Source organism: Peromyscus leucopus, chromosome 23 (assembly GCF_004664715.2).
Source record: "Peromyscus leucopus breed LL Stock chromosome 23, UCI_PerLeu_2.1, whole genome shotgun sequence".
Lineage (NCBI taxonomy): Eukaryota > Metazoa > Chordata > Mammalia > Rodentia > Cricetidae > Peromyscus > Peromyscus leucopus.
Genome location: NC_051082.1, coordinates 4442093 through 4460162, shown reverse-complemented (window position 1 = coordinate 4460162; position 18070 = coordinate 4442093). Strand labels below are relative to the sequence as shown.

Genomic DNA, 18070 nt, shown 5'->3' with positions numbered 1-18070 from the left:
ACCGAGCTTGTCATCCCAGCTACCGGGGAGGCTGAGGCGAGCGTCATCACTTCATAGTCTGCCTAGGCAACTTAGTGAGACCCTGCCTCCAGATGAAACGTAAGAAGGGGCTGCGGCTGTAGCTCAGTTGGTAGAGTGCTCGCCTCACAGGCCCTGGCTTCGATACCCGGTACTTCAGGTAATAACCATAATAACAGGGCCAGTGAGGTGGCTCGTAAAGCGCCTGCAACCAACCCTGATGACCTGAGCTCCCAACCCAGGACCCAAGTTACGTAAGGAGAGAACGGACTCCCGAAAACCATTCATCACTCCCTCAACAAACAAGCAGACAGACAACCGTAACTGAAAAATAATACCAGCAGTAAAGTCTCCCCATGAGTGTGTTACCAAGCCCAGTCCTGGAGGACCAGGAGGCAGCGATGCGCTGCTGCCCTTCAGCTGGGCCAGCCTGTGACCACCCTGCAGGGGAGGGGCCGGGACAGCGCATCAACCCTGGTCTCTCGTCCACCCTGCCCTCCCTCTCATCCCCTGGGCTTCCCTATTAGCAGCACACAGTGGGAAGGCACAGGCAGAGAGCCTGGTGGTGGGATCCTTTCAAAAGTAGGAAAAGATAGAGGGTGACTTGGGGAGGTAAGGGAGAGATGATTCCAAAGGAGGATGCTGGAGCCCGTGGGGCAAGGGAAGGAGATGTCAGTAGACAAGAGCCAGAGTGTCGACCAGTGTAACCACGTGCAGAGCAGATGGAAGCCGTCCCGTGCCCACCAGTGGAGACATACGTAAGGAAGATGCGGTAGATCCGTATACGATGGAATAGTATCAGGCCCCGAAAAGGGAGAAAGTGTGGCTTCTGCTACAACATTGGGGAGCCATCGGGACATTATGCTTGGTGAAGTAATCTAGACCTGGCTAGGAAAAATTGGAAATAAGCTGAAACCAAAGTCCCTTGAAATGTCCACTGTCATACCTGTATTACAGAATACTGGTCCTTTCCACCTCCTTTGCTGTGGTGACCTATTGCACGGTCCAGCCAGAGGGTTATGCAGTGTGGGATGGACCACAGCAGGATGTGCCACGTTGAAAGGAGAGGGGTGTGTGTGTGTGTGTGTGTGTGTGTGTGCGCGCGCGCTCCGATCTTCCACTCTCGTCCACAGTACCCCACAGTCGACGCTGTGGGGGCCACACTCCCGCACCACTGACTCTCACTCTCCTGGGCCAGGTCTTCTGGGCCATCGGGACAGTGTTCGAAGTCCTCCTGGCTGTGTTCGTGATGCCCAGCCTGGGCTGGCGCTGGCTGCTCCTGCTCTCGGCTGCCCGCTGCTCCTCTTCGCGGTTCTGTGTTTCGTACGTATGTTTAAAGACGTCGTCCCCTTGCCGGTCCGGGGGACATTGTGTTTTAGTGGGAAGCGAGTGGAAGACAACACCAGAGCTCTATCTCTTCAGACTATTGTTTATTAGCTGGGCGTGGTGTTGCATGACTTTACCCCCGGGAAGGAGACGTGGCCCATCTTTGTCAGTATGTGAGGCCAGCCTGGTCGACAGAGCAAGTTCCAGGATGGCCAGGGCTTTTACACAGAGAAACCCTGTCTCAAAAATGAGTATATGCATATATAATTTTTTTTTTTTAAATTGTGAAATGAGGCCTGGAGTGGCCACAGAACTCGGTGTTGGAGTGCCTGCACACAATCTCTTTTGAGATGTTCTCTGTAAGACTTAGGCTTAGAGTGACTCCACTAGACACTAGACACGTCACGTGACAGACACAGAATTCAAAGTGGCTTGAGCAAAACGCAGGAACAGACACGTGATAGAGGAGTCTGTGTCTGGCTTTCGGGCATGGCTGGATTCAGGAGCTCAGTCTCTTCAGCCCATCCTGAAATGAGAACACGCCTCACTTCTTGCGTATCGGTGTAGAGCGTGTACATGCACTCTTTCGTGTACACACACACACACACACACACACACACACACACGCACGCACGCATGCACGCACGCATCACTGAGCTTAGCTGTGAGGGAGCCTGTGTGCTAGGCTACTCACACACATTTGACTCTTTTTTTCTCTCCATAACTATGTGGGGAAGGGCTGTGATGAAGCCCGTGTTAGGTGACATCTGTTCTTGTGACTAAGCCACCATCTCAGCAGCTCCATGCAGAAGGAGGCTGCTGCTTTGCAGCAGAACAATCTGGAAAGAGCATTCTGGTTCCCATGGGGTATCTTGGCTCAAGTTTTGTTATTTTTGTTGTTGTTGTTGTTGTTTAATCTTGTTTTGCAGCCTCTGGCTCAGCCATCCCCCAGGACACTGGAGTCTGGGGTGGGGGTGCGGGCAGTGGGCGTGGGGAGCAAGCAGAGGCTCACACACACCCTTGCTTGTTTAACACCTGCTTACATTGGTGATCCCTAGTTATATGGGCTCGCCTAGTTGCAAGGGAGGTTGGGAAATGTAGTCCATGGCAAGGCAGCCATGTCCATGGAGAATTCCACACAATGGAGTGAATTTTGGTGGGCATTAGCAAACTCTGCTACGTCCTCATTTTACTAATGAGGAAACTGAATTCCAGAGGCCAGCTGATTTTCCAGACATCAGGCCATATTTGAACTGGCCGAGTCCCAGTCCCACGGTTTCTCTGCTAAGTCAGTGGTTGTACAAACCACTATTTCCCTTCACAGGAATGCACTTGGAGCTGGGACTTAGGCTTAACACTTTCTGATTTCTCTCTCTCAGACTTAGTTTAGATGACGCTAAGCCCAAGAAGGCAGATTTTCTCAAGAGTTGAGGGGGAGACTTTTTTGATGGTGGTCATTATTTACTCTATCTCTCCCCCAAACTCTAAAAGCAACCACGACAGTGATGAGTTGCATGAACCCACGGCAGCTCTTCACCAGGCTCTCTGCTTCTAGGATCCCATCTAATCCTCTAAACACCTGAAGGTATGAAGGGAGAAACATGCACAGGGAAGTGACGTCACTGTACAGGCTCCGTTGGCCATGTAACATACAGAGGAGACAGCATTTGAAGCCAGGTCTCTGTCTCCAGACACCTAACGCTCAGAGAGTCCCACACAGATGAGAGAGGGCGGCCCGGAGAGCGTGCTCTGATCTACACTAACCAGCCACGCTTGGGTCTCCCGTTCCCTCAGTGGCTGCCAGAGAGTGCAAGGTATGATGTGCTGTCCGGGAACCAGGAAAAGGCCATTGCCACCTTGAAGCGGATAGCAACCGAAAACGGAGCCCCCATGCCTCTGGGAAAGCTCATCATCTCCAGACAGGTCAGGGTGTGGAAACTGTGTGTGTGTGTGTGTGTGTGTGTGTGTGTGTGTGTGTGTGTGTCTTTGAGCACACTGGCCCATGCTCTCAGCACATGTGCTGTTGTGGTGGCCCCTGACCAGAAACAGGCTGTATGTGTGTGGAACGATTTCATTTCCCTTGCGCTGAAACAGACCCAGGGGCCCATAGCGCCCACCTCAGGGGTCTGCCTCCTGCTCCGTGTTGTAAGCACAGAATGGTGCTGGTCTGTGATCATCAAGGTCTCAGTAGGAAGGAATGAGATGAGTCTTGGCTTCCCAAACTTGTGTCCTCTTCCCCTGGCTATGCCACTAACAGTGTGTGTGTGTGTGTGTGTGTGTGTGTGTGTGTGTGTGTGTGTCTGAGTGTCTGTGTCTCTGTGTGTATATATCTGTGTGTATGTCTGTATGTCTGTCTGGGTATGTCTGTGTGTGTGTCTGTGTATCAGTGTGTCCCTGTGTGTGTCTTTGTCTGTGTTTATGTGTGTGTGTGTATGTGTGTGTGTGTGTGTGTGTGTGTGTGTGTGTGTGTCTATCAGGCCCCCAGTCAAGGCCCCTATGCACTGGGAGCTAGCCAAAAACCCACATGTCCTTGTCTTGAAACAGGAAGATCGAGGCAAAATGAGGGACCTTTTCACACCCCACTTTCGCTGGACAACTCTGCTGCTGTGGTTTATATGGTAAGAGCTGCTGGTCGCCCACAGTGAGCCCCACCCACTGTGAGCCCCGCCCACTGTGAGGCCCGCCCACTGCACACAATTGTGACTTGAAATTTATTTTGCGTGTGTGGATGTTTGCACATATGTATATGCATATGTAGACATGGGTCACCCAAAGATGACATCAGGCATCTGCCACAGTCTCTGTCAGCTTTGTAAATCAAAGCAGGGTCTCTCACTTGGAGCTAGCCAGCTTGCTATAGAGACCTGGTCTTTGCCTCCGGAATGCTGGGATGACAGGCTGGCCACCTCGTGTGCCGTCAGTGTCACACTCCTGACCCCATCTGCGTGGAGGACCACGTGGGCTGTTCACTTCTTCATGCTCTGAGCTTGATGTGGAGCTACTCAGATACGTAGCTTTTAAAGGAGACATTTCTATTTCTGCTCTTCAAGAAAATGCTTCAACTGCAAGCCATCCTTAATGATGCTCTCGAAGGTAGATACGGTAAAGGGACAGAAAGAACACTTCTAAGGGACCTTTCTCCAGGAGGCCACTGTTTACACCGGCTAGGGCCTTCCTCTCTGCACACGTTGTCTTGGCTACCGTCGGTGGTCCACAGCCCATCCTTTAAAAACCAACACGTGGTCCACACAGCCATTCATGAGATTCCCCCAGCTCCTGCCCGGTTTAATTTTTCTTAAGTGACAGGCGTGGGAGGAGACTGGAAGGGAGGCAAATGCAGAGCGTCATTGCCTCCCTCTTTGTAGCAAGTCCAAGCACGGCCATTCTTCTCTCTTTTCCAGATCTTGACCACAGCAGCGCCTGTGCAGGGCACTGTGTGGCTGGAGGACTTGTGTTCTATTTTTAACCTGGTTCCAAGCAAGCTTCCTTTTCACTTTTGAACAGAGGCATCGGTTATGAGAGAGGTGTTCCCAGCACGCTCAATTACAGGGGAGAGGGAAGAAAGGCTTGATAGCATGGAGCCAGGCTTGAGTTCCGCCTCCGCGTTCCTAAGAGCTGAATCGATCCACCAAGCACTTATTAAACACCTGCTGTGTGCCCGGTACAAAGTGGTGCCCGTAGGGATTTTAGTTAGGCAGAACTGAAACACCTGCCTTTGAGAGTCTATAATTCCAAAGAAAAAAATTAAATAATTTTATTAAAGAATCTGTAATTCACTTGAATTGATTTTGAATCCCAAGGGCAATTTGTGAGAGGCTGATTTTAACTCTGTCAATGTCAAACCCAGTTCCTACCTCAAAGAGAACAGAGTTTATTCGGAAGCAAGACGATGTGTCCCCATGTGGCAGTGGTTAAATAAAGAGCTGTAGTCAAGGAAACAGGAAAGCCGTAAAGCAGGGCGTTTGCTGAAAGACTCCTCTGGCCGGCCTCAGTTCCTGCAACCTGATGACATTCTTAGCTCTTTGTTCTTTTTCTTAAATATTTATTTATGTGTTTGGCGGAAGCGAGTGGCCTGCCGAGTTAATCCGTTCCAACGGTTTTACCTGATAGGTGAATGGACGTTGGGTCAAATACAGATGGGGGGTAAACGCGTGGCTATTAAGGTAGCCCCAGAGGGTTTTGGCTCTGAGTCCGCAATGTTCCAACTCTCCACAGCCATTCTTTCAGGCTTGTAGGACCTCCAGCGTGGCATTCTGTTTGTTTCGGGCAACTTTAGTTTATATTTCTCCGTGTTGACCCAGGGTCACGTTTTGTGTAAGCGGAGGCCAAGTGTTGATTTACATCCTGTGGCACCAGGGGCCTCATTCCTAAGATTTGACGAACTGAGACCGGGCAGGCAAGAGGGCAGTTGTCAGGTTACGGGGCAGCCTCTCATAGAGCCGTGATGGACGAAGCCTTCTGACATCACTAGCCATGAACCATGTGAGAATTTCCCCCACCTTCTGCAACGGACACTTAACACGTAACATATTACAGGAATGTTATGCTTGAGGTTATAATGGTCAAGAACACAGGATAGACTAAAGAAATAGATATAGGCTAGGCAGTGGTGGCGCACACCTTTAATCCCAGCACTTGGGAGGCAGAGGCAGGTGAATCTCTGTGAGTTCAAGGCCAGCCTGGTCTATAGAGCGAGATCCAGGACAGGTACTAAAACTACACAGAGAAACCCTGTCTTGGGAAAAGAAGAAGGAGGAGGAGGAGGAGAAGAAAAGAAGAAGAAGAAGAAGAAGAAGAAGAAGAAGAAGAAGAAGAAGAAGAAGAAGAAGAAGAAGAAGAAGAAGAAGAAGAAGAAGGAGAAATAGATACAGAGGATGAAGGAAATGGAAATGGCATTTTAGCCTGTCAAAACAGCTCCACTTTAGTCAGGCTGACTGAACCATAGCAGCCGCGGCTTGCAAACATCGTTATAACCTGGGAGGCTCCCCTTCAGCCTCTGGTTGTGTCTGAGTCCCCGTGTGCCTCTTTTACCAATATTCTAGTTCTGCATGCTCCGAATGCAAATTCCAGGTCCACGCAGGAGTGAAGAAGTGTCATTGCACTCTGAAATTCTAAAAATCATGTTCAGTGCCCCCAGTGTTAGCCCAGGAGCCCCTGTAGATGCCAGTGGGAATGCCATGCTGTCCATCTTGGGACGTCACACAGTTCACCTTGGTCCTTCCAAGAACACAGGATCATGTCCCTCTATCCCATCATGATGCCTCATGCTAGCCATCTTCCTCCTCAGGGTCCCCAAAAGGCTCCAAGACCCCACCAAGACTAGGGAGGGGGTAGACCCCCACCCCCCATGGCTGGAAGGGGCTTGCACCTGTCTGATGATGTCTCCATCCTGACCCCCCCCCACAGGTTTTCCAATGCCTTTTCTTACTACGGCTTGGTTCTGCTCACCACGGAACTCTTCCAGGCAGGAGACGTCTGCAGCAGTGAGTATCACTTCCCTCTGTCTTCACCCTCCACCTTCACACCCCCACCCCCACCTCCCTACCCCCACCCCCACCCTCCCCACCCCTGTGAACACAGTCACACTCTCACGGTGCTGCCATGATTGCTGTAGAGTAAATTCCAAGTTCCCAAGACTCTGGGCAACTTTGCGGTGACGGAGATGACACATGCCCAGTCCCACCCTAAGTCAGGACTCAGGCTCTGAAGTTAGCAGCATTGACTGCTCAATCTCACTTGAGGAAGGAGAATCTGTTTGTACCCGCTGAAGGGATGTGAGGGACATGTCCATCTCTGCCAAAAGACCCAAGGAGAACACATTCTAAGAGCTAAGGGGACACTGCCACTTAGCATGTGCGACAGCCTGGGTTCATTCCCCACCACCAAAATAACTAACTGAATGAAATAAAGATCCATTTTGGTTTGTTTTGTTTAAGGCAGAGGCTGGCCTCAAACTCCCGAGGCTCTTGCCTCAGCCTGCTAAGTGCTGGGATTACAGGCATGCACCACCACACTTAGATAAATGCTGGATCACAAGAATGCACTGCCATGCCTAGTTCCCTAGTTGGCTTTTATGCTTTTAGATAAAGCCTCACTATATAGCCCTGGCTAGCCTGGAACTCTTTACGTAGACCAGGCTGACCTCAAACTCACAGAGAACCACCTGTCTCTGCCTCCCAATGCTGGGATCAAAGGCGTGCGCCACCACGGCCAGCCTTCTCCTAGACTTTAAAGAGCAGTTGTAGAGCTGGGCAGTGGTGGCTCACTTCGCTAATCCCGGCACTCTGGAGGCAGAGGCAGGTGGATCTCTGTGAGTTCAAGGCCAGCCTGTCTACAAAGTGAGTTCCAGGACAGCCAAGCCTATTTAAAACAAACAAACAAACAAACAAACCAGTTGTAGAATTGGAGAAAACCTCATTCTACAAAACCATGCATTATGTTTCTATGAATCTCTCCTGGGTAAATTCTGTCCCTTAGCCTGGGGGCTCCATTTGGTACAGGAAGGCTGGAGCTCACAGAGGAGCATCAGCTGCCTCACCAAGCAAGGAAAGGACTGAAAAGCTCAACAACAGGTTGGAGTGTCCTGGAACCCTTCCAGACCTGCAGTTTCTGGTTGGCTCAGAAACTCAGCCATTTGGAGCTTGTCTACAGAGGATCCCCAAACACTGGGCTGCCTCAGCCCTGGGGCCTCCTGATCCATTTTTCACTAATAATGGCCTTTAGGTCGAGGATTGGCACAGAGCTGGAACAGTCTCTCCAAATCCCTGCAAAGGGCCCAAAAACACAGTTCCTGGTTTTATGCATGTGATCCTGGGCAGCGGCTAATGTGCCCTTCTCCTGTGAGGACAAGTCAGCAGGGGCCGGGCTCCACCCCTGCCCTACTAGGGGATTTCCCACTGGGGATGGAACCCAGGCCTTCCTGCAAGCTAGGCAAGCAGGAACTTTGACACAATGCCAGCGCCATTTAAACCCTCTCCAGACAAATTTAATCAGCATGGGTGAGGTTCATGCATTAGTCAGGTTTAAAAGCTCCCCGGGGGATTGTATTGTGAAGCAGGAATCACCAGACAAATTAAAGAAATAAAGAGAAATGTGTGCGTGCAGATGTGCAGCCTTCCAGTCGGTTCTATTTGAAGGCAACGCTGGGATTCTGACATTGAATTCAGGGCAGAGGGTAAAAGAACCAAGTTTCTCCAGGGTTTGCATGTAAAATCTAAGGGATCGTGGGTGACAAGTTTCATACATGCGGGGTGCTGGGAAGGACCCCAGTGGTAAAGTATGCACTTAGCAAGCCCTGAGGCCCTGGGTTCAATCTGTCCAGCACAATTCATTACATAATTCATTCATTACAGGTCTTAGATGATACAGCCCCGAGGTGACAGGGTGTTAATGAGAAGCTAAGTTATGCTGATTTTGGAGGGTTGGTACTGACTGAGCAGAGGGGATGACCCTCAGCCAGTGGACATTTGAGCTAAGCCGAGGGTCCATTGCACTGTCAGAAGACAGAGGTTGGCTGCCTTTTTCTGTCAAGAGCCACATGGTGAATGATTCAGGCTTCCAGAGCTATACAACTCCGCTAAGCCTAGCAGGAAAGCAGCCCTGTACAAGAGATATGTGCGTGCATGTGTGCATGCGTGCATGTAAATACTTTTATTTGCTGGGGTAAACCAGCAAAGGTCCAGTTGTCACTGACAGTAGGAGACACAGCAGCCGGGTGCTTTGGGGAATAGCAGCCTAGGAGTCCTTTTCAGAGGCCTGGTGAAGCCTGGATCTTGTCCTGGCTGTACAGTCCTTCAGAATGATTCGGTGTGATCTGAGAGCTGGGATGTGTTAAAGACACTGGTACGTACCCCAAGGTGGTGTGGGATTCTCAAGAGAAAGGGTGCTGCAGCCACACAGGCGGACTTTTAGACGGCTTGTTTTAGACAGACAACTTTGGGGTGGGGGATGTTATTCAGCAGTTAAGGTGGGTGAAGGGAAAAGATGAGAATTCCTGGACTCGGTCAGGATTTCCCCAAAGAGGCTTTGATCTTGTGGGTTTTCCCCAACACATCATGCTGTGTTGGGAGCAGGCAATTTGGGGAGGCTAATTTCATGGAGGGGGTCATTATCCCATGGCAGAAAGCAGCAATCACCTTAGTGGGTCCTTGACTGTTGTAGCAGGGACTGATGTAACACAGCTCTGGGATTGCATTAGCGGCTAAGCAGTCTACCTCTTCCCTCTCTGCTTACACAGCCTACTCCAAAATAGGAGAAAATGCATAAAAATTCACCAGGGTGCAGAGGGGTTCACACCTGAGCCTGTTTGTCTCCCCGGTTCTTTCTGTGGTGTCTCAGATCCAAACTGCAAACTCTGGATTTTTTTTGTTGTTGTTATTGTTTTGTTGAGACAGAGTTTCTCTGTGTAGCTCTGGCTGTCTCAGAACTCACTCTGTAGCCCAGGCTGGCCTCAAACTCAGAGATCCACCTGCCTCTGCCTCCCAAATGCTGGGATTAAAGGCTTGTGCCACCACTGCCTGGCCAGACTTTCATCTTTTACAGTCAGTTACCCATCTGACTGTTCACAGGCAAGAAGGGATGTACCAGGCTTTTTCTTTTGGGCCACCAACCAGCTCTCAAATCATGACATGGAGACTTAGTTATGAATGCTGGGCCTTAGCTTAGGCTTGTTTCTGGCTAGCTATTTTTTTCTTTAACTTAAATTAACCTCTTTCTCTTCATCTTCATTTTGCCCCAGGGCTTTTTACCTTTCTTTCTGCATGTCCTACTCCATGTCTGTCTGGCCCTGGATTCTTTCCTCTCTTCTTCCTCTTGTTTTTTTCCTCTTGCCTTAGATTTCTCTTCCTACTTATTCTCTCTGCCCACCAGCCCCACCTATCCCTCTCCTGCCTAGCTATGGCCAGTTCGGCTCTTTATTAGACCAATCTGGTGCCTTTACATCCTTAAACAAATGCAGCCTAAACAAATGTAACACATCTTTACATTGTTAAACAAATAAGCATAAACAAATGTAACACATCTTTACATAGTTAAACAAATGCAGCATAAACAAATGTAACATCTTTACATTGTTAAACAAATACAGCATAAACAAATGCACCACATCTTTACATAGTTAAACAAATACAGCATAAACAAATGTAACACATCTTTACATTGTTAAACAAATACAGCATAAACAAATGCACCACATCTTTACATTGTTACACAAATACAGCATAAACAAACGTAACACATCTTTACATAGTTAAACAAATGTAGCACATCTTTACACTGTACAAGTCATTTCCACAACAAAGGGCTCGGGTGCAGGAAGCTGTGGCGCAACATTGCGTTACCATCGGTGCTCTTCTCTCCTCACCCTAGTCTCCAGCCGGAAAAAGGCGGTGGAAGCCAAATGCAGCTTGGCCTGTGAGTACCTGAGCAAGGAGGATTACATGGACCTCCTGTGGACCACTCTGTCTGAGTTCCCAGGTGAGGCTGGGGCAGGAAAGCCTATCATCTGTTTAGGATTAAAAAAGGAAAAGGAAAAAGCAGGACCTGAGATATTTTTCCAGCTCTTTGATACACATTACAAATTATGGTGAGAGGCCTGGGAGTCAGGCCTTACTTGAAGGCTAACAAGTCAGGCTTCCTAATTTCAAGCATTCTGTTCCAAGAGTCAGACTCCTGGGCTATTGCAGCAAGCAGCCACACACTGTCACAAGAACCCTACTGCAATTCTGGCCCATAGCAAGGGTCACATACTGATGCCAGGGCCCATTGCCCTCGTCTGCACCCATAATAAGGAAGGGCCAGGCAGAAAATCTGCAGCTCAGATGTGTGGGAATCTCTTCCCCATGATGATAATGGAATACCTGAGGTCATGTACTTTAGAGAGAAGTGTATTTAGTGCACAGTTCTGAAGCCTCAGGCTCCCGTGGTGCCTGTATCAGTTGCCTCTTTCCTTTTAACAACATATCGCCCTTCCCCTGAGAGACGTAAAACAGTACCCACTCCTGGTTGCTCTGAATAGATCAGGGACCTGGAAGTGGCTTCCCAGGTCTCCCGCTTCACTGAATCTCACAGAGATGCAGCAGGCCTTGGCTGGACCAGAACCTGGAGCTCATGGATTCGGCTCAGCTGGTCCAATCTCAGGAGTGGAAGATGACACAGGGTGGGTCATTAGGGACCAGCTGAGGAGCTGCCTACCATGTCCCTGCTCTCCTGGCAGGTGTCCTTGTGACTCTGTGGGTCATCGACCGCCTGGGCCGCAAGAAGACCATGGCCTTGTGCTTCATCATCTTCTCCCTCTGCAGCCTCCTACTGTTCATCTGCATTGGAAGGTGGGTATCAGGAGGAACCCCAACCCCTCACCAGGATAAGGCTCCTGGCACTTCATGACGAGCAGATGGTCAGGTTCAAGGTCAAAGCCTCTGCCGGGGGAGCAAGGGACCATACGTCTCCGTTTCATTTCTAAGAACTTCAAGTTTAGAGTTCCCATGTGTCTTAGTCACTGTTCTATTGCCGTGAAAAGACATCATGACCACAGCAGCTCTTCTAAAGGAAAACATTTAACTGGGACTGGCTTATAGTTCAGAGGTAGTTCATGGCAGTCAGCACAGTGACATGCAGGCAGACAGGACACTGGAGAAGTAGTTGAGAGTTTTACATTGGATCTGCAGGCAGCAGGAAGAGAGAGAGATGCTGGGCCTGGCTTGGGCTTTGAAACCTCAAAGTCCACCCCTAGTGGCACACTTCCTCCAACAAAGCCACACCTCCTAATCCTTCTCAAGTAGTGCCACTCCCTGATGACTAAGCATCCAAATCTATGAGCCTATGAGGGCCGTTCTTATTCAAACCACCACACTGTGACTCCCCCAAATAAGAGTTCAACGTGGCCACAGACGTTGTGCATGTGTCAAAGTGATTTGTCTGATGGAAATAGACCTTTTTTTCAAACAGACCCTACTGAAGATCCATTTCTCTAGTTTCCCAACTTCTAAGAGCCCCTGAATATAGATGTGACCCCTGAGGGGCCCCCAGACCAATCTCAGTGAAGAATCAGTGGGCCACAGGAGGAGGGAGGGAGAGGTGGGGCTTAGACCGGGAAGGGTTGGTCATCTGGGTCATTGAGGGGAACAACAGAGGCCAGAGTTAGGGATCTGGAATGCCTTAAGACAGCCATCTGCGGTCCTGCTGGAACCCCAGGCCTCGAACAGGCTAAGCCAGTGCACTGTCACTAAGCCTCAGCCTGAATTTCAACCATTCAGACCATCATCGTCCCCTTTGTCATCCCCAGCTGTGTACCACAGGTGTTCCCCTCCGTCAGCCGGGTGTGCAGGATGGAGAGCTTCAGTCACAGCCCCTAGAGCTGTGCAGATGTGCTGGGTAGGGGGACCTTTGCCAGAAAAAACAACCCTCACCTGCTGTTTTCTCCTCCCCAGAAACGTGCTCACCCTCTTACTCTTCATTGCAAGAGCATTTATTTCGGGAGGCTTCCAAGCGGCCTATGTTTACACACCTGAGGTAGGAGAGGCGCCCGAGAGTGGGATGGGGGTGGGGGGACGGTCAGACCAGAACATCAATCCTTCTTGGCTCTGGGTGGCCCCTGTGGCCCCCTCATTGCTTCCACTTATCTTGAAATCATTTTTTTTTTCTGCTCATACAAGTGTAAGAGTTCCAGAGGTTGCCTAGGTGTGTATCACCAAAGCGAATGGGGTGGGGCCCACATCCTCCCTTCCTGGAGACAACCTTCTGCAATGTTTATGAGCTGGACATGCAGCTCGATGTTAAAGAGATGGAGGTCCTGGATTTGACCCCAGTACTGGAAGAAGAAGAAGAAGAAGAAGAAGAAGAAGAAGAAGAAGAAGAAGAAGAAGAAGAAGAAGAAGAAGAAGAAGAAGAAGAAGAAAAATAAAACAAAAACATATTTTTAAAAACTTTTACGTTCTCTAAGCCTGGCTAAACCTCAGCCAGCTGGCCGTTGGTGACCCTGAAGAACTAATTGAATAGGTGACAATCCACCCAAGTGGTAGGTGTCTGTGTAGCCTGTGAAAACCCAGACTAGGAGCTGGAGAGACGCCTCAGTGATTAAGAGCACACACTGGTCTTCCAGAGGACCTAAGCTTGGTTCCCAGCCCTACATTGGGCAGCTCACAACTGCCTATAATTCCAGCTCCAGGGCCTCCGACGCCCTCTTCTGGCCTCTAAGGGCGTGCACACACACACACACACACACACACACACACACACACACACACACACGGCAGTCATCCATCCAAACACACTCTCAGACAACAAAATAAGAAACAAACAAAACTAGTGTAGAAAGCCAGACACGGGCATGGGAGCGGGCCAACGGCTTTTCCAACAGAATGAAGCCACTCAAAATGGCACATGCAGAAGCGTCTTGGGGGTGCAGTGCACCCCATCTGTGTCCTGCTTCCATTAGCTTGGGATGAGCAGAAGGTTCATGCAGTGTGGCTGAAATAAGTACAGGTCACAGCACCTGCAGGGAGCAGTCATTGCCGAATTCAGCTTGGAACTCTTGAAGCTCTCCAGCAGAGAAAAACAGAACTGTAGTATTAATTTAATCCCTTTCTTCTTTCTGTATGGAGTTCCAGCCATGTGCTAGACACCTATGTATAATCAGTAATTATGTGTGTGTATTGTGTATTATACATGGTGTCCAGCGCTCCCTACTGAACTGTATGCATAGCTTTTTCCACTATACTGGGATGGAACCCAGGGTCTCACCATGCCAGGCAAACACTCTTGTTGCTAACTAGAAACACTGTTGTTAACTAGAAAATCTAATTGTGGAGTACCTCCCCACAGTGAAACACAAAGAGGTAAATGGGCTCCTGCTCACGGCCAACCTTGTGCTCGCTGCCTTGGGGGAACCTCCGACCTCCTTTGCCCTTTTCCCATCCTGCCCAGGGGAGTTAGTCCTGTCTGTCTAACTGGGAAGGGGTGAGGGATTTCTGCATTCCCCATGACATCTGGCTGACACACTGACATTCCAGGTGTACCCCACGGCGACGAGGGCACTGGGCCTGGGTACCTGCAGCGGCATGGCGAGAGTGGGCGCCCTCATAACTCCGTTCATTGCTCAGGCAAGTGTTGCCCCAGTACAGACCCAGGAGGCAGCCAGCAGTGAATATAGTCTTGTTTGGTTGGTTTTGGTTTTTTGACCCAGGGTCTTACTGTATATCTGGGACTCTCTTGGACTCAGGATCCTCTTGCCCCTACCCTCCTGAGTGCTGGGATTAAAGGCGTGCACCACCACTGCCCGGCCAGTGTACAGAATCTTAAGACCAACGGGACCTGAGTTCAAATCTCAGCCTATCCTTATTATATAAGCTTGAATATGCTCCTTAGGCTATCTGTTGAGATATGTCTTATTCTGTAGCCCAGGCTGGCCTTGAACTCATGCACTCTTCCTGCTTCAGCCTCTTGGTGCTAGGATTAGAAATGTGCATCACCATACCTGGTGGCTTGTCTACCCTCTTGAGCCTCAGTCTCCTGTGTGTGAAAGGGCGGTGGGGGGGGGGGGGGGTGCTCAGCTTGCTGTCCGTCATACAGCCCGCCTGTGGCTCTGAGATGTTCTCCACCTCCCTCTCCCTCCCCAGGTGATGCTGGAATCTTCTGTGTACCTGACCTTGGCCGTCTACAGCGGCTGCTGCCTCCTGGCTGCCGTGGCCTCCTGCTTTCTGCCCATCGAGACCAAAGGCCGAGGCCTGCAAGAGTCCAGCCACCGGGAGTGGGGCCAGGAGATGGTTGGTCGGGGGACCAGCAGTGCAGCCGTCCCCAGGTCGAACTCTGGCTCTCAGGAGTGATGACCGACCCCTGGGGGTTGAGCTGGTCTTTGAGGTTAGGGAGCTGGCAGAGCCCAGCCGGGCCACTTAAGGTCACTGCCGACATCGAGAACTTACCCAAGAGGGTGATGTGGACCAACAGGGTTTTGTGTCTTAGCTGTGTTTGGCCATGTTCATCGAGGGTCACCCATCCCGGGAAGACGGGGTGGCATTCACTCCGGGGGGTTCTCTCTGGTGGGGGAAGGTTTGTACATCACTGTGCATCTGCATGGGGAAACTGCTACTGTGGGAGGGTCCCAGGATGCTCAGGGCCAGCTGAGCAGATGTCATATAGTTACCCAGTCATACCCTTGGGGAGCCACCACCCACAGAGCTCCATAGATACAGTCTGGGCCCAGACGACTCCAGTGACACCTGCCATTTCGTCCAGTAGGTTTCTTCTGCTCCCTGGCCCCAGGCTTTCTTTGGAATTAAGGTGAGCTAGTGTCTGGCCCAAGCAGCTTTTATGGAGCCAGAGACACCCACTGCTTCCTTGGCTGGGCCCTTCTAGATGTCTCTCTGGGGCCTGCCGGGTGGAAACTGGCAGATAAATGTGCATCTGGTTTGAGCCAAGCAGCCCCCGCCTGGCCCCCCTCCCTCTGGAATTGCTATCTCTGGCTGCAGAGGGTCCTATTATGTCTCTGGGGAGAGCTAGGTGCCCACCAGGGGATCGCCTCAGAAAGCTGTTACCTCGGTCCCCAACCTGGAAATTGGAGACTGAGGCTGAGGGGAGGTTCAAGCCCAAAGCCGGTCTCGGCTGAAGCAGCCAAAGGATTTCTGGGCCCTCTGTTCAGGCTCCCTCTTCAGCCCTACAGAATGGTGAGTCCCACTTTACTCAGGCTTCGGGACTGTGCCGTGTGAGGACAGCTGCACGGGCTGAGGGGTCTCCGGGGTGAAGCCCCTGCTGCAGGCCACTCAGTCTTGGGGCCCGAAGCTCACTGCTCCTCCTGGGTCTGCTTTCTCTCTTGCCCGTCTGTCGAGGGCAGCGCTGGCCCTGCAGAGGCGGGTCCTGGGAGGATGCCCTGGCGCAAGGATCAGAGAAGTCCATGTCGGCGGGGAGGGGAAAAGCCATTGTCTGGGCCTCGGGAGGAAGGGCCGGAGGGAGGTCTCGGCAGTCCACGTGTACTCCCAGATTCCAAAACACACGAGCCTTCTCCCGAGGTTAAGGGAGGAAACGCTCTGGGGGAGGAAGGAAGGAAGGAAACCGCCAGGCCCCATCCAAGGCCAGAGGAAACCGACCCACGGCTCAATGCGCACGCTGCAAGGAAGCCGGGTGTGCGTTGTGCATTCATCTCTTATTAAAACGTTGGTGACGGACACCACAGGGCCTATGTCTGGTCATTGGTGACAGCGTCTAGTGACACTCCGCCCCAGCGTCGGCTAACTCGGTCCATCCAAGGAAGTGACACAATCTTCTCTCCTGGGAGGTGCAGCCACCCGGCTGCGGGCAGCATCGGGACCTCGAGTTTGATGGAGACGACACTGTCAAAGGGAGGAGGACACGGTGGCCTCTTCATGGAGACAGTTTGGCGTCCAGCCCTCCTTTAACCGCGTCCTTACAGTCACGTTTTCATTTGCTGTGGTTATTATTATTGTTGTTGTTGATAATTGAGACAGACTTTCGCAGTGTAGCCCAGGCTAGCCCCATTCCCTTGACCTTCCTGTCTCGGGCTCCCTAGTGTACCACCACTGCCCAGCTCGGCCACGTTTCCTTGAATCTGGAATTTCTTGAAGTTTTCCTGGACAGCTCAGCTCTCCTGAGTAACAACTGGCAGCCTGCACTTTGCCTCCTCTCCTCTTCCCTCCCCTCCCCTTTCTCCCCTCCCCTCACCCCTCTCCTCCCTTTCTCCCCTCCCCTCTCCTCCCCTTTCTCCCCTCCCCTCTCCCCCTCCTCCCTTCCCCCCCCCTCCCCTCTTCCCTCTCCTCCTTTCCTCTCCTCTCCCATCCTTTCCCCCTCCCCTTCCCTTCCTCTTCCTTTCTCTCTCTCTCTCCCTCCCTCCAACTGGTCTTTTTCACTTCTTCATCCTCAAATAACCCAGCTCCAGTGAGGAAGAAACTAGAAGTCAGGGCAGGAGTGTTCTCTGGGGGCCTACAATGAAGACAGTTGTAGTTTCTACCCAAGTGTTTTTTCATTTTGTTTTGTTTTTTGAGACAGGGATTCTCTTTGCAGCCCTGGCTGTCCTGGAACTAGATCTGTAGACCAGGCTGGCCTCGAATTCAGAGGCCTACCTCTGCCTCCCGAGTGCTGGGGTTAAAGGCCTGCACCATCACTGCCTGGCCTCTTGAAGTGTTTTTAAGTTTAAAGTTAAGTACACACCTGTAATCGCAGCACTTGGGAGGGGGAAGCAGGAGGGTCAGAAGCTCAAGGTTATCCTCGGTTACATAGTGAGTTTGAGGCCAGCCTGGGCTTCATGAGACCCCCTCAACAGCAAAACACTCACACATGCACACATGCACTCTCTCTTTCTATCTCTTGCACGCACATGTGCGTACACGTGCACACACACACAGCAGAGCGACAAAGAGAGAGAAACAGAGACACAGAAGGAGGGAGGGAGAGGGAGGAAGGAAGAGAGAGAGGGACAGATTCTGCTTTACCTGGGCATGACTCCATGCACCTGGGAAGCAGAAGCAGGAAGATCATGAGTTCAAGTCCAACCCCTGGCTACATAGAAACCCCAACTTAAGACCTCTCAACACATGTACACAACAAAAGAATACCTTTTTTTTTAAGATCAGTGTTTTTGAGCAGTGCAAGGTCTGCCCCGGAGCCTCCATGCCTCTGAGCAGAAATGGACCCGGAGCAGAAATGGACCCGGAGCAGTAGGGCTGGGGTCTGATTTGAAGCCACCCTGTTCCAGACGCCCTGTTTATTAGTGGGGATGTCA

The 18070-nt window shown here is 51.0% G+C and overlaps 1 protein-coding gene across 1 annotated transcript in view; it reads left to right on the top strand.

Annotated features, from left to right (window-relative positions):
• LOC114686978 (SV2 related protein) overlaps positions 1-16501 on the top strand; it is a 69096-nt gene extending 52595 nt beyond the window's left edge. The window contains 10 exon segments of the mRNA XM_028861683.2: positions 1217-1307; positions 1310-1341; positions 3139-3267; positions 3889-3962; positions 6751-6827; positions 10711-10818; positions 11558-11669; positions 12771-12852; positions 14352-14441; positions 14958-16501. Coding sequence (XP_028717516.1) covers positions 1217-1307; positions 1310-1341; positions 3139-3267; positions 3889-3962; positions 6751-6827; positions 10711-10818; positions 11558-11669; positions 12771-12852; positions 14352-14441; positions 14958-15164 — 1002 coding nt within the window. The 3' untranslated portion in view covers positions 15165-16501.
• The last annotated feature ends 1569 nt before the right edge of the window (positions 16502-18070 follow it).